General features: G+C 41.8%; 1 protein-coding gene across 1 annotated transcript in view; it reads left to right on the top strand.

Annotated features, from left to right (window-relative positions):
- Ryr3 (ryanodine receptor 3) overlaps window positions 1-12133 on the top strand; it is a 530745-nt gene that overhangs the window by 275704 nt on the left and 242908 nt on the right. The window contains exons 13-17 of the mRNA XM_055599056.1: window positions 1181-1349; window positions 3024-3159; window positions 3627-3722; window positions 5062-5180; window positions 11283-11416. Of these exons, the coding sequence (XP_055455031.1) occupies window positions 1181-1349; window positions 3024-3159; window positions 3627-3722; window positions 5062-5180; window positions 11283-11416 (654 nt within the window). The remainder of the gene's footprint in view (window positions 1-1180; window positions 1350-3023; window positions 3160-3626; window positions 3723-5061; window positions 5181-11282; window positions 11417-12133) is intronic.

Below are 12133 nucleotides of genomic sequence, written 5' to 3' on the forward strand. Positions count from 1 at the left end.
TCTCAGCCACCACAGGGTCTTTTAGAAGGAAGAACAAGTAATAACAAATAAATCTGTGCAGCAAAGGTGACAACTTTGCAACAGCTACAAAATGAAAGAGAAAAAGTAATTTGGAAACAGGCTTCTGTCTTCCATCTCTTCTGAGAAGCGAACAGTATGCAATAGCCTTCCAGGAAGGCAAATGTAGATTATGGAATAGGGGCAGAGCAAGGCAGAGCAGTGAAGAAGGAAAGTTAAAATTCCATCATATTTTTTTCCCTCACCCTTTGAACAGTTGGTAAGAACTGTGCAGGAGGGAAGATGAGCAGTCTGGTAGATAGGGACTCTCAGAAAAATGTGTAAAGCAAAGATATTGACAGTAGCCCTTTAAGATTAGCACCAAAAAGGAACAGAAGCCAAGAGAGGTAGACATCAAAACTGAGGAGGATAATGTTGAGAGCCTGAGAAAGGAGGTATATGAAGGCAGAAAGAACCCAGGGGACAGAGGTTCCAAAGGTGGGAAACAGATGCAAAGAGTAAAGGTGACATTACCACTTAGATGACCGAAAGAGAGCATGTGCACACATGCAAATACAAAGTCATATAGAGATGTGGTGGAAGAGAGGAAGTATATGGGAAAGAGAGAGACCCCCACCTCCTCCAGCCTTATATTTTATCTATTCTAAGAAGGTAACACAGCTTGAAAGAACAATACTGTAGGTTAATACCTTTATTATTTTTTCCAAGTGTGTTTATTTAAAGTGTGACAGACAGACACACAGGGGTGAATGAAGGGAACCATCTGCTGCCGATAGAAACCATCATCCTAATGACAACAGTCAACATTCTTCCTTTAGAGCACACAGACATCATCATTAGACACTCAGTAAGGACCTGTTTGGTGCTGAATGCTGAGCATAGCAATGCAAAAAAAAAAAAAAGATGCTTGAAAATAAATGTGTCAAAAGAAATCATGTCTCCTTGTTTATGAAATAGCTTTGAATGAATACAAATATTGTCTCCTGCTACTGTGTTGCTGGGCAAACTTCATCTTGTGGTTGTTGGTGCAATGGCTACCTCATCAAGGGGTTCACTGTGCCCAGTACGGGCTGGAAGGAGTAAGGACCCAGAAGACCTTAGTCAGGGCCCCACTGGTGCCTGGTGCCTGGTGCCTGAGCAGTGTCATCTCGTGGCTTTTTAGTGGAAACAATCGCACAGCTGCCCCTGTCGCCTTGCCAATAGAAGAGGTCCTGCAGACCCTACAGGACTTGATTGCCTACTTCCAGCCCCCAGAGGAGGAGATGCAGCATGAAGACAAACAGAATAAGCTCCGCTCTCTCAAAAACAGACAGAATCTTTTCAAAGAAGAGGTAAGTCCAGGGGGTGGAGAGGGGAGTGAGAGAGTGAGAGAGAGATTGGTTGATTGGTTGATTGGTTCTCTTTGCATTCAGAGCTGAAATATCCCCCTGGCTGCAGCTTAGCTTTGTCTATAGGCGTGCACATATTTATGAGCAGACTGGAGAATAAGAAGCTTTCCAGAAACTGGAAAGAAAAGGATTTACTGGGATTTGGCATTCCTGACAACCACCACTGGTATATTAGTGTTGGTTGGCCCATTCGAACTGTTTAGAATTTCTTGCTTCATTGCACATTTGTATCCAGAATCCATATACAATAAATCAGCTTGTTACAGCATGTTGTTGGTTGCGATCCACAAATTTTGGGATACGTCAGAATTACCTAGGAAACCAGTTTTTAAAATGCAAAGGCTTATATTCTGCCACAACACAAGTGTCAGGAAAATAGGTTTGAAAGATGCAGTTGACGGCGTGTCTGCTATTAGGTAGTGAACATCCAGGGACTCAGTGTGAGAATACCATTAAATGGCAGTGCAGTGGCCTGAGGGTATCCGCATCTGATGCTATTCCTGTCTGCAGATGACCTTAGACAAGTCACAGCCTTCTCTGCACTTGACCATGATCATCTGGATAGCTACTAGGCTGTGGTGGACTTACCAGCACTCCACGCCTGGAGATTTATCCAAAGTTACTGATGTGGGATGTACAACCTCTGCTGTTCACTCTTTATATCTAAGTAAACCAGGATTTGGAGGCTTTCTGATGTGCCATAGGCTAGTGAACAGGCAATCGCCATCTCCTCCTGCACATTAGTAATGACTAGGCACAGGTGTTTTCATGGGGTGGCTTCACCCTATTAAAATGTTGAAAAGGTAGTTGAAAATTCTCTTTAGGTTTTATTGTCTCTAAACCCTGCATGGGGATAGAAAAACAAACATAGTTGTCTGGTGCCAATAAAGAGATTTCTTTTTTTATTGAAAATAGTTATTTTTTTTTCCATGCACTATATTCTGATCAGAGTTACCCCTCCTCCAACTCCTCCCAGATTCTTCCACCCAAATCCACACGCTTTATTCCTCTCTGTCATTAAAAAAATAAAAAAGCAACTAAAAAATAGAAAATAAAAAAAAACAGAATAGTACAAAATAAACAAAGAAGACACACATCCTCAAACAGAAAGCACAAGAAACACATATAGATTCAGAGACACGCAGAAATCCCATTAAAAAAAAATCACACAATCTGAAATCACAATATGAATGAGAATTTGGGGTTTTGTTTTGTTTTGAACTTGAAGTTTAGGAGGAAAGTAAGTGCTCTAGCCAGAGCAGTTTCTGACTGAGTCAGAATCACTTCCCATCAGACAGAAGGAAGGTTTGTATGTGTCTCATTGACACTCCATCTTCCTCCTCACTGTGTCCTTGGACTGAGTTAAACAGCACATGGGGACAAACCTGTCACAAGAGACTGCTGACTCACTCCACAAATAAATGTTACTTAAGTCTATGAGGCATTAAAAAAATGTGTGTTTTGTTTTTAAGAAGAAAAAAATGCTCCACTGGCACCACAGAAATCTGTTGGCATTTAGTACTGTCAGTTTTAGGAGGTAGTGGATATGGGAAGAGAAAGATCCATAGTGTCCTTTTCATCAGGAACACTGATCTTTTCCTCAACTCTCTTTCTCAGGGAATGTTGGCCTTGGTATTGAATTGCATTGATCGCTTAAACATCTACAATAGTGTAGCACACTTTGCAGGGATCGTGCGGGAAGAGAGTGGCCTGGCCTGGAAGGAGATTCTGAACCTGCTGTACAAATTGCTGGGTGAGTATGCACACCGCGCCTCCTCCCAGGGAAGATGGACAAGGCTATAGGGGATGTTGGCTTGAAACTTGGAACTTCTTGCAAGCCATTTGTGACGTATTTTACTCTAACATGGGTGAATCATTGTTAACTAGTAGCTTAATATACTTTCCAAATGAGAGCTAGAGGCCATCAGCCATGGTAGTCAGGTATGTGTGCCAGCGTATATAGCCAGTGTACACAGCAGAGGTACATGTGAGGGAGGGAGTCAGTGATAGATTTTTAGTTCTCTAAATGTAGAAATAGGGATGCATCAAAGGGCCAGGCATGGTGAGATTGCCATTCAGGACCCTGTAGGAGCTAAGCTTGTTAATCATTCAACAGCTTTCCAAGTTCTTAACCCATCAATATGCCCTTTAACCTACGTGATGTTTTTTTGTTGTTGTTGGTTTTTTTTTGTTTGTTTGTTTGTTTGTTTCCGGTTTCAGCGGCTCTCATTCGTGGGAACAGAAACAATTGTGCTCAGTTCTCCAATAACCTTGATTGGTTAATTAGTAAGTTGGACAGACTAGAATCTTCCTCAGGTAAGACAACAACAAAAAAAGAAAACTTTTAACTAGGGAAGATTAACTTATTTCCCTTTTGTATAAAAGAAAACAGAACTGAATCTTTTTATTTGCTGGACAAAAATTTTCAATTCAACAAAAAGGGAGTAAAGTTCAAAGCTTCCTGACAAGGCCATGCCTTTACTTAACAGAAGCTAACTTGGACTTCTACAATCCTTCCTCTTTTGTTTAACGTTTCACTCCGTGCCTTTGCCTTCAGTCCATGGCCCTTCACGCACTCCCACCCAGTAATGCTGGCTTCCTCCTGCTCTCCCATTCTTTGGGTACTTAGAATGAACCCCCAATTTCTATGACAGAGTAGCAGAATTAAAGATGACCATTTAAGAGCAAATGATCCTCTCTCACCCAAGCGTCCTTTCATATCGGACCTATGGCCTTTCCTAATAACTGTCTGAGAACCAGAGCATCATGGTCATCATTGGTAAGTAACCACCCCACGAGGCTGAGCAATTTTTATGCACACAGCAAGTGTGGGTGTCCTCTGGGAAGCTTCAATGTTTTGATGCTTTTCTTACAATCTAGAGGTGGCAGGTACTCGAGGAAACCAGCCAAGAGATGGTCCCTCAAGGACCTCTGTCCTGCTCACATCATTTTAAGCGTCTCTTCTTCTGGTACCTTCTTTTGTTAGTGAAATTACATTTCAGGACAAGTTAAGAACACCTTGATTAAATAAAACAGAAACAAGGAACTTCTAAAAATAAAACCAGTGAGGCCTTTAGCCAACTATGTCTCCTGGGTTCTCATGATGATGTTCTTATATGTGCCATGGTACAGGACTATTCGTTTACCTCAGGCCCTCAATCTTGATATAGAAAACCATCCACTTTACCAGTGAAGTCAAATAGATCCCACTTCCTAAACTCATATTTTATTAGCTACACTAGGATATCGAAAAAAAAACTAATGTCTGTTCTTAGGGGGGGAAACAAAATTTATTCTAAGTATAAAGCCAGAATATTTCTAAATTACTTGCATGATCTTTAGACCCTGTTATAAGTTGGGCAACTGCTTATCTAAGACTACCATTTTTCAGCTGCCTTACTGCATTTGACAAAGATGGTGTTACTGTCCAGGAAAGGGACGATTAAGTTAGTGTTGAATTAAACTCTCCTCTAAATCACAGGGGCCCCTGAAACCTACAAGAAATGACCACATCTCTCTTTTGGATGGGAAGGCTTAGCAGAGTCAATGTGCTGAGCACTCTGGCACCTTAGGCTGTTCCCTTTACCCTCAAGTTTCTGTTTGGCCAGTTCTGCACTTGCTGAATGGGCAAGTGACTTTCATGACATTCCTGCAGGTATCCTGGAGGTCTTGCACTGCATCTTGACTGAAAGCCCAGAAGCCTTAAACCTAATAGCAGAGGGCCACATAAAATCCATCATCTCCCTACTGGATAAGCATGGGCGGAATCACAAGGTAAGAATGGAGAGAAGGCCACCGGCCAATGGTTTTTTTGTTTTGTTTTGTTTTGTTTTGCTTTGCTTTGTTTTGTTTCGTTTTCCATGCCTTTTCTTTCCTTCACACTAACACCCATTTTGTGTTGCTGGAAGCATGATACATAGATTCTCTCTTGACTTTGACAAAAGCTTCAGGAAACTGGCATTCTGAAAATCTATAGACATACTCCGAAACAGACAGCCTCACTGGGTTTTAGTTGGGCCCACCATCACTAGCCCTTAACAAATATCTCACTGTGGGGTCAGTCACCCAAGACTGGCTCTTACTCAAGGATTATGAATTTACAAGTGTGAGATTTGATTGGATATCTGGGGTACAGCTGTGCTTTCACAGATTAGACAGGGTCAAGCCTAGCTCCTAGCCCTCTCCTATCGTCATTGGGTGGGAAGGAAACTTTATTTTGGCATGTGTCTTAGTCCAGGAAAAGGAGCCCACACAGCACTGACTACATGATATGCAACAGCCTGAGGAAGCAGAAAAATCTATGGTCCTTAACATCTGTGAAATTGCTTGGCAAAGAAGAAAAAATATGTGGGGTCTGTAATTGCTTTCTCAAATGTGGTAAATCAAAAGCAAGCACGAGGCTTGAACTTTAGTCCAGCTTCTGTACATTCTAACATTTTTCTCACCATCTGAAAAATGTAGCAAGAATTATTGATAGGTATAGAAGTAACATATGGCTTGAGCCATAATCTAACAGTGAAGACAGAAAAACCATACATAGGAGGGTTGCCCTGGTTTCATTACCTTAGAGCTTTGCTACAGTGATTCTACATAAAGCACTTTAAAAATAGCCAGCTTCCTTGCAATTTCCTACATCCAAAAAGTATCAGTTGAATGGCATTTGATGACAACTTGACAATTATTCTATCCATTTCACAGTTGAGAAAATTGAGGTCTGGTAAGCCAAAGTGGTGGGAGGACTGGAACTAGAGAGCAAAATGCTCTTTCAAAACAAAGTCTCATCAAGGGTACCTTACTTTTATATTTGATAGATTTGTTGTGGCATGAGTGTAACTACACATTCTTTATTTTTAAAGAAAAGCCTAGGCTCAACGTTTCGCTAGTATCTTGGGGTTAGTTTTTCAAAGAACTTGCTGAATGTAGGAAAGACCACTCTTAACACTTCACTTTTGCTTAGAAAATGCCAATAACATCTTCCTCTACCCAGACTTCTGTGCTTTCTGTATCTCCAGCATTTCAAAGTGTCTCACTTATTCACTTAGATTTCCACAAAGACAGCAACTCACAATATGTAGAATTCTGGCATCTTGGGGGACCTAAGCAGTCATCTGTTGAAGGTGACGTGTTGATGGCAATGACAAATAGCATTTCTTTTGCATTCATGGAATGCCAGGCACCACTTTCTGTGTTCACATGCATCTTCTTTCTTTTTCATCATGCCTCTCTGAAGTGGTATTATTATCATTTTCACTTGGCAGAGGCAGAAAGTTAACATTGGCCCCTGATATTAAGCAATTTTCCAGGGGTCTCTCAGCTAATTGATGGCATGCTAGAAGCAAACATTTATGGTTCTTGCCAGTATCTCAAGCTGAAGGTGGTGAAAATTGTCTTCATAGCCCAAATATCCTGGGAGGATATTATTTTTTGTTTTTAGAATTATCTAAACATAAAACTCTTCAAAGTGGAACCCTTGCAATTAAAAAGACCATTATTTGCTGAAGCTTGAATCTTTCCATCATTCATGAAGATGGCCTTTAAAGAGTTTGTGTATATAGTGGAGGTTGAGAATCCATTCTCAACCAGTCATTTGCTTAAAATCAAGCCTGGATATACATATAGCAATGGTCTCATGCCCACTTCCTCTCTATTCTATTCAAGTTGATAGCTGGGTCACTATGTAGAAAGCATTGCTCCTCACCTGAAAATTTACCTTACTTGAGATCAAAAGTTATAGAGAACAAACGCAATCTTTGTGAAAATGAGAAAAATGGACTGTAGGAATCACTCTATCCTTTTTTAATGCACTCTGGCCTTTGACGTCCCAGTGATTTGATTTTTATGGACCCATCAGCACCATCTTGCTTCCAACTTTTCCAAGACCTATCAGCATTCTTCTCTTGTCAACTAAAAAGTAAAAACTTCTATTCACTCTTCAAAACTTAATTTAAATGCCACTCCTTCCATGACACTTCAAAATTCCAGTTGTAATTGGTCTCCTCAACTCTACTCTTAGACAACTTTTTTAATTTGATAACAACTGTTCAAATTCGCATTTCACTCTGGTTATTTTCACAGAGTGTTTCTCTCACCCATTATATTACATCATGACAGAGACTACCACTGTCATCACTACAGGGTCAAACTCATATACTTAATAATACAAGCATTCATACATGCTTGTCCAAAGTTCGATAAACAAAAGCAGTAACTGAATAAAACTCAAATCCATTTCTGTCTCACTTTGAATTGATGGGAGGCTGCACATGTGAGTATGTGCAGGGGGGAATCAGTGAAAAGAAACATTGTCACTAGCACTGATTTGTTTGGCAAAAAGAATAACTGCTAAAAATTATAGCATTTGTCCTATATTTTCCCACAGAGCTAGCTTTTATTAGTAAAATGATAATGATGATGTACTCATCTGCTTGCTTCCCCAATGGCTTGCCTCAAATCTACTCAAAGTTGTCATAGATAAATATCTTTATTATCATTTTTGTTTCCCAATAATTTTGAGTCACTTGTGAGAAAAGAAATATGGTAAAATAAGAATCTCATTGGTCCTTTGAAAGAATGAATCAGACTCAAAAGTTTAGCATGCGTTGGTGGAGGATAGAATGTAAGTAAACAAATCATTAACTCCCACACCATTGCTCCAGAGCTCTGAAAACCAGCTCTTTCATGGCAGCCACTGAAGCATAGAATGATTCCCAACCACTCAGTTCTTGTCCAGAGAGAGAAGAAATATGATCCCAGGATGCTGGAAACACTTTTTTTTTCAAATGTATAACTTGATGTAAAAATCACAAACTAGGTATATTTTGTACTTTAAAATAAGTCCGCTTAATCATATGAAAGAAGGGAAGTTAGTATGATATGGAAAGGATAGGAGCTCTACAAGGACCAAACATATCTGGGCACAGGGTCTTTTCTGAGACTGACACTCAACCAAGGACCATCTATGGATATAACCTAGAACTTCTGCTCGGATGTGGCCCGTGGTAGCTCAGTAACCAAGTAGTTTTCCAAAGTAAGGGGAACACGGACTATTTCTAACAGGATCTCAAGGGCAGGCTGTTTGACCCCCCCCCCCTGGGGAGGAGCAGTCTGTTAGGCCACAGAGGAGGACTTTGCAGCCAGCCCTGAAGATACCTGATAAAACAGGGTCAGATGAAAGGGGAGGAGGTCCTCCCCTATCAGTGGACTTGGAAAGGGGCAGGGAGGAGACCAGGGAGGGAGTGCGGGGTTGGAGAGGGAATGAGGGAGCAGGATACAGCTGGGACACAGAGTTAACAAAATGTAACTAAAAAGAAAAAAATAATAAAAAAAATAATAAAAAAAAATAAGTCCACTTTTACACATAAAGACTAATGACAATAAAACACCCAAATAATTTTTGTGTTGATATATAACATGGAGTTCTTTTCTTTAAAGTAGGATCTCTAAGTGTGTGTTTCTCATATAGACTGAAAGAGATAAAGATTAATGCATGACTGTTGGACAAAATGTGGTATCAGTAATAGAAATGGCTATAGCTCTACAAATATGCCATTGATTTGGGAAGGCTACCTGTAAAGACAAGCCTGCATTCAGTGGCTCGGCATACAGGACTTTTGCTCACATCATAGTCCATAGCCTATCAGTTGCCGGGTTTCTGCAACTGATGTGTGTGTGTGTTCAGAGACACGAGCTCTCTCAGGACTTCTCTAGCTGCTGTGTGCTCACAAATCTAGACATCGCTGCAACTTCTTAAAACATGAAGGCTTTGGCTTAGAATTGGGCGGAGGGCACGATGTCATAGTGAAGCAATTGTTTTATACAAATTAACCGATTACAGTGAAAGCAAAAAGGGGAATCTGTGCATATCTCTTTCTAGCGAGTTCCCAGGTGATGTAGGCACTGCCAGCCCAGGAATCTGAGAATAGAGTCCCTGGTGCTGTAAATTCTTCATGGGATCTGACTGCAGTGGGGGAGGGGGAGAATAATCACGGAGGAGAGGTTGGGGCATGTCGTTACTTGTCCTGAGCAGAATTCAGTTATGTGACCCCCACATGCTTGCAAGGTAGGCCTCCTTGTCAGCTCAGAAAAAAAAAAAAAAAAAAAAAAAAAAAAAAAGGATGCAGAGTCTGCGGAGCACTCAGAAGAACTTATTCCACCAGGCAAGCCTCCCGGGGCTGCAGAGAAATTAGCAAGTGCAGAGGGTCTCTAAGGAAGATGCCTGTGAGCTCTTGTGATGCCATCATGGGCCGTCTACACTTGCTTCTCATTGAAGAGAACCCATTTAAATACTTTTAGAAAGGAGTGTGTCCCTCTTCCCCAGTTAAACGTGAAGAAATGTCATCTAAAAGCCCAAGTACTGCCAACTGTGCATCTTTATGGCGCCAAGCTTTTATAGGTGAGGTGTTGATGTTTATACGGTCTTTATTTTGCTTTGCTTTTCCCATTGTATATGAATTAAGCTCAGCATTTGCTCTGGCTATGACAGTAAGGTTCCCGCAGCTATCACTCCAAGGAAAACAGATGAAAGTGTATGATAGGCCAGATGGAAGGTAGTTAATTTTCTGGCCATCTATGGCTCTTTGCTTACAATGAGAAATCACCCTCTGGATTTCGGGTTTCCACAGTCGATATCTGTCACGGAGTGGTAACGTTAAGAGTGGACTGTAAAGCTGCCTGGGGGCTTCTTTTTCAGTTTGTGCTGTAAATGTGGTCAGTATTTGTCTAGAACAGAATTGACATTCAGGGAGTCAGGTGGAAAATTGCTTTCTGAGAATTATGGACACAAATGCTATCAACAACCTCAAGGTATCCAATCTTACCAAGTGCCGAGTCTTCCGTGGCCACTTGGAAAGACGGAAATGTGTTTGCCCACCTCCCTGCCAGTGTGGTCAGACAGGCACAGTGAGACTCTTATTCATGGACTATTTGCACATTCCTCCCTGGAGAGGAGATAGGAGGAGTTCCTGCCCCTACACTATTTGCTCTGCCATGGTACAAAATCTGGATATAAGGAGATGAGGCACAATGAGGTAGGGCAAGGGAGATGACTGCATGGAGGAGGAGTGGAGGCAGAGGACCATTCCCACTTAGTAGGCAGCTGGAAACAGCCACAGTGGCTTGGTGCCAAGCCTCTCAGATTTTGACTCACCTAATCAGGCTCTAGCAGATTTGCTGTCCTTCCAGGGGGGAGGGAGAGAGTAGGTGAAACACTTTGAACACTAGTTTCCAGGAATGCATGAACATCTTAAATCACGCTGATGACATCACAGTGAGATAGCCCCAAAACAGGAGCTTACTTACGCTGCTGCCTAAGGGTCCCAAGCCTCCTGCATTCCTGATTCTGAGCAAATGGACTCTGCATGTTTGTCATGCCCAGCTGCCTGACCCTCAGGGCAAAGCATGTGGGCTAGGTAAGTGACAGGCTGGAACACAAGGCCTGTGGAAAGCATCTGAGTTAATGACCGGGCAAGTGAGTAGTGACTGGATTTGGTGCCTTCGGAACCTCACCATACTCTAGTAATGACCTGGGCAGGATGGTATGTCTCCATAGTTTAGGCTCTCCCTCTAATAGCGTTTGACCTCAGGTGGCATGCATAGTCTGGAGAGATGGAACATAAGGTGTTCCATCTAAGGTGATGATGGGTCTGGAAGGATACCGAACCTCGCTTTGAAAGCACCAGCAGCCTCTGGAGCATCTGTTACTCCTACGGAGTAAGCCTCTCATAGCTCTAGGCTAGTTTTCCATATACCCATCACTCATCCATCCCCTACATGACCTACATGACTCATAGTACCTTCGTGAGTAGTGGTGATAAAGTTCTGCACATTGTACGCCTCCTCTTGGAGCTGAGGGTTAGGGATGGATGTGTCCTCCTGTAGGTTCTCGATGTCCTGTGCTCCCTCTGTCTCTGCAATGGGGTCGCAGTAAGAGCCAACCAGAATCTCATCTGTGACAACCTACTGCCCCGGAGAAACCTGCTCCTGCAGACACGGCTAATTAATGATGTCACCAGGTAAGGTCACTAGGGTCATTCCAGATGCCACGTGTGTCTCTAAGTGGAAAAGGGGACTCTGTAACAGCTCAGACTAAGCAGAGGTACTTTTTCTTATGGCTATGACCACATTCTCCAGCTTTTTTTAGGGGAGTCTTGAAACTTCTTCTTAAAGTAGCTTCTCTTAAAGTACTTCTCTTAAAGTAGCTGAAAAAGGAAGATAAGTACATTCTAATGACTGAAGAAGTGTTGTTTTTAAAAATGAGTGCTTCTTTATTACTCCTTCGTGATATATTAATGTTTCATATACCATTTTTCTAAAACATTTTAATACAATGTATGTCTCAAGTTGTTATTATAGTTGCTTACAGTCAAGAACACATGGGCATTTACCTCATTGATACCTACAAGAGTCAAGACAGGTCCATCCAAACCTCCAACCCACTAGTCCCTATGTGTGGCCACATGTAACTCATGTGAGCTCACTGAATTAGGCAGGCCTTATGTGCCTTTTCCTTTTTTCATCTAAGTCTACATTCTGATTCACAGTAGTGAGGAAAGAACCTTCTTCCAAAATACAGAGCAACACATAGACCTTGGTTACCACATATCTTCTCTCTTTCTTTCCTTCTTTCCTTACTCCTTCCTTTCTTGTTTGTTTGCTCTCTCTCTCTCTCTCCCTCTCTCCCCCTTCTCTCTCTCTCTCTCTCTCTCTCTCTCTCTCTCTCTCTCTCTCTC

This window comes from Psammomys obesus, unplaced genomic scaffold (assembly GCF_907164565.1).
Source record: "Psammomys obesus unplaced genomic scaffold, mPsaObe1.curated_primary_1811, whole genome shotgun sequence".
Lineage (NCBI taxonomy): Eukaryota > Metazoa > Chordata > Mammalia > Rodentia > Muridae > Psammomys > Psammomys obesus.